Consider the following 3,598-nt stretch of genomic DNA (forward strand, 5'->3'; position numbering starts at 1 on the left):
TACAACATTCACAATTATATATAAAAACTATCAATAATAAACAAAATGAGAAATACTTACTCGCTTTTACACAATTTCTGCCAAGCTTCATGATATGAAACAGAATTTGCTGCTTGACTAGATTTCTCCAGGTCAACAGATTCAATGTACTAAAAAGGAAAATATATTTTTAAAATAACTTTTAATTCTTTTTAAAACAAAAAATAAACAAAAATATTTACGGTAATGTTAACTCGGTAACCAACTGCCACAGCCGCGTGTTGTAATGCCTTTGAAACTGAGGCATAGGCATCTTCAAGAGTTGTATATTTTCCTACCAAAGCAATGTTAATTTCTTTTCTTAACGAGTCAACCCTATAACAAACGATGATCTGTATTTCTGTGGAATGATAATTTTTAATAAATTAATAACAAAATTATTATAACTATATTACCTATCTGCTAAACTTTTCCATTTATGCATATATTTCCTAGGTCTGGGGAAAGGAATGTTCAATTTTAACCTCTTAATAAAAAATTCTAATATACCTTGCTTATCCATAAGCAATGGAACACGATATATTGATGTAACATCATGAATACAGAGTACCTAATATTAAAACAAAAAAAAAAATAATCAATCACACTCAAGAGTATGTTATAACATTTTATATCAATGAAATAATATTAGCAGCCATTACATTTATAAAATCACTTACTTGTTCTGGTGGGACATGACAGAACATGGATATCTTTTTCTTAACAACTTCCGTGATAGGACACTCACTTCTGCAAACCACAAGGTCAGGTGACAAACCCAGGCCACGCAATTCTCTCACACTGGCTTGAGTTGGTTTGGTTTTAGGTTCTCCTGTTGCTTTTGGCTAATCAAAACATAAAAAAATAAATAAAGAGATATATAAATAATTTTCAAAACTGCAAGAACAAAAATACGATAAATAATATTAATCTTACTTGTGGAACTAATGATACATGAGCAACACAGAAATTTTCTAAATTCACTCGAAACTGAAACTGGCGAAATGCTTCAACAAATGGCATCCCTTCAATATCACCAATAGTACCTCCAAGTTCAATGATACAAACCTAGATCAAATAAAAGTTAAGCATTATGAATATAAACTCCTGACTTGCAATATACAAAATGTCACAATCAACAGTCGACACAGACTGCCTGAATCCTAGTCTAAAAAAGTGAAATTTCTGAATACACTTTCTTGCTATTACTAATCCCTATTTAAAAACTATCTTTAAGAATTTACAAGCCTTTTAATTTAAAACTCAACGATTTAAGGCTGTAATAACCTATCAATTGTCTTTCATAATGCCAAAACATCAGGAAGCTATAATCGGTTGGCAGTTGATTGTGATATTGTATGTAAAGTTGAAATAGAATAAAATAATAAATAGAATAATTGTTTGCAAAAAGAATTTTATTTAACAACTACAAATTGCAGCAAAACGATGTTAAATATACCAATTTGTTCATTTTCCAGAGAGCTTTGTGAGCATTAACCCCATTAAAACTATTTACCTTCAATAAAAAGTTATAAAATATTATAATCAATTCAAGATATCTTTTTATAAATCAAAATAAAGTGATTTAGCCAAAACAGAATAGATACTAATGATTGTTAATTCAATAAAGCCTTACTTCTGGTGATTTTCCATCTTGTGAGACAGACCTAAATGCAACTTCTTCGACCCATTCCTGTATTCTGTCAGTTACATGAGGTACCACTAAAATAACGAAGGTTCAAGTTAGTTGTAGTACAGCTTAATTCATATAATAATTTTAGCAAGTTAGAAGTAGTACATCTTAATTTGTATAATAATTTTAGCAACTACAAGAAACTATGCATTATCCACAGATATATGACATTTATTGGACTAATTTGGCATTTTAACCGTGTTCTCAGAACATAGTTTACCTAAAACTACCTGATATTAAACAAACACAATTACATAATATTCAAATAAGTTATATTATGCATAGATATGTACTACACATCCAATTACTTCTTTAATTTATGATTGCAGACAATTTTTATTTTATGTATGTTTATACTGAAATTAGAGTTATAGACTGATATTTATTAATTTTCTAAATGTTCAGATTTACCCATTTGTGTAGATGTACCCAAAAAGATATAATAAAAAGATGTACCCATTTTGTATTAGGATGAACTAGGCGGTTTAAATAACACCACAGAAACTTATTTATTTTTTTTAGTTAAAAGTTTTAAGATGTTTTAAATAAAAAATAGTTCAAGCTTAACTCAAAAAAATAGCTAAAGTACTTTACCCAAGAATATTAAAATACACTATCACTATTAAGTAATTCTGTTCTCAACAAAAATGTTTTTTATGATAAAAGGGCAAAACTCTTGATACTAAAATGAAGACTTTCATAATTACTTAATCAATATAATTTATCATAAAAATGAAATAACAAAGGAGCCTGCCTACAGTATTATTTAACAGCAGCAAAACTGTATAGCAGATGGTGGCCCTTCTTTGTAATGCAACAGAATAATTACATATAAATAATCATAACAAAACATAATTGAAATAAATAGACCCCACTAGGAAAATCAATAGTACATTTAAACAAATCATGTATAGTATAGTAGCAAACAAATCAGTCCTCTTTACTAAAAGAAAATTACCTTGCACAGTTTTTCCTAGATAAAAGCCTTTTCTTTCCTTTGAAATAACATCTTGGTAGATTTTACCAGTTGTTATGTTGTTGTCTCGATGTAATGTAACATCAAGGAACCTTTCATAATTCCCTAAATCTAAATCAACTTCTCCACCATCATCCAGTACATAAGTTTCACCTAAACAAGCAACCATTGAAGTACATTGTTTAAATGAAAATAATTAACAAAAAGTAAAACCAGCTAACAACAAAAACATACCATGCTCATATGGAGAAAAGGTTCCAGCATCAATATTTATGTATGGGTCGATTTTAATACTTGTAACGTTTATGCCACAAGATTTTAATAGAGTCCCAAATGAACTCGCAATTACACCTTTACCCACACCACTAATTACACCCCCTGTAACTAAAATATACTTCATTTTAAATTTTAAAATGACCTTTAATTGACACCACGTGTAAGATTCAACCAACACACGGGATCTACGATGTGTTGATCCTCTCAGAACAGGAGAGGTAATGCCAGCAAGTGGCGGGAGTAATAGCTCCTACAAATATATCGATATTCGTATCGTTTATAAATCGTAGGAGGTATCGATAATGGCGACTTACCAATTTATTATTATTTATAGGAAGGAGGGTGGTGGTAAAAAAATAAAATAGTAATTAAAATAAAACTGGAAACCTGGTGCAACATAAAGATTTATAAATTTACCACTGATAATTATTTTATGAATGACCGATAGTTAGTAGTAGGTATAGAGAAGAAAAATGACTAATTACCACATATCAGGAATGTTTATTATATTCATCAGTGCAAATTTATTAATATATATTTGCTGTACAAACATAGAGGGAACACAAATCGAATCAAAAGATTCGATAACTCGAAGGAGCACTGTTACAAACGATTTTTAAACTTTAATTACTGCT

General features: G+C 29.3%; 1 protein-coding gene across 1 annotated transcript in view; it reads right to left on the minus strand.

Moving 5' to 3' along the window:
- The window catches only part of CTPsyn (CTP synthase), an 11,752-nt gene extending 8,568 nt beyond the window's left edge, over positions 1-3,184 (minus strand). Inside the window, exons 1-8 of the mRNA XM_014422124.2 lie at positions 2,922-3,184; positions 2,670-2,840; positions 1,655-1,740; positions 955-1,086; positions 699-863; positions 435-589; positions 222-354; positions 61-149 (exon numbers count right to left, since the gene is read on the minus strand). Of these exons, the coding sequence (XP_014277610.1) occupies positions 61-149; positions 222-354; positions 435-589; positions 699-863; positions 955-1,086; positions 1,655-1,740; positions 2,670-2,840; positions 2,922-3,087 (1,097 nt within the window). The 5' untranslated portion in view covers positions 3,088-3,184. The remainder of the gene's footprint in view (positions 1-60; positions 150-221; positions 355-434; positions 590-698; positions 864-954; positions 1,087-1,654; positions 1,741-2,669; positions 2,841-2,921) is intronic.
- Between the last annotated feature and the right edge of the window lie 414 nt (positions 3,185-3,598).

This window comes from Halyomorpha halys, unplaced genomic scaffold (genome assembly GCF_000696795.3).
Source record: "Halyomorpha halys isolate HHAL.00 unplaced genomic scaffold, Hhal_1.1 Scaffold20.1, whole genome shotgun sequence".
Classification (NCBI taxonomy): domain Eukaryota; kingdom Metazoa; phylum Arthropoda; class Insecta; order Hemiptera; family Pentatomidae; genus Halyomorpha; species Halyomorpha halys.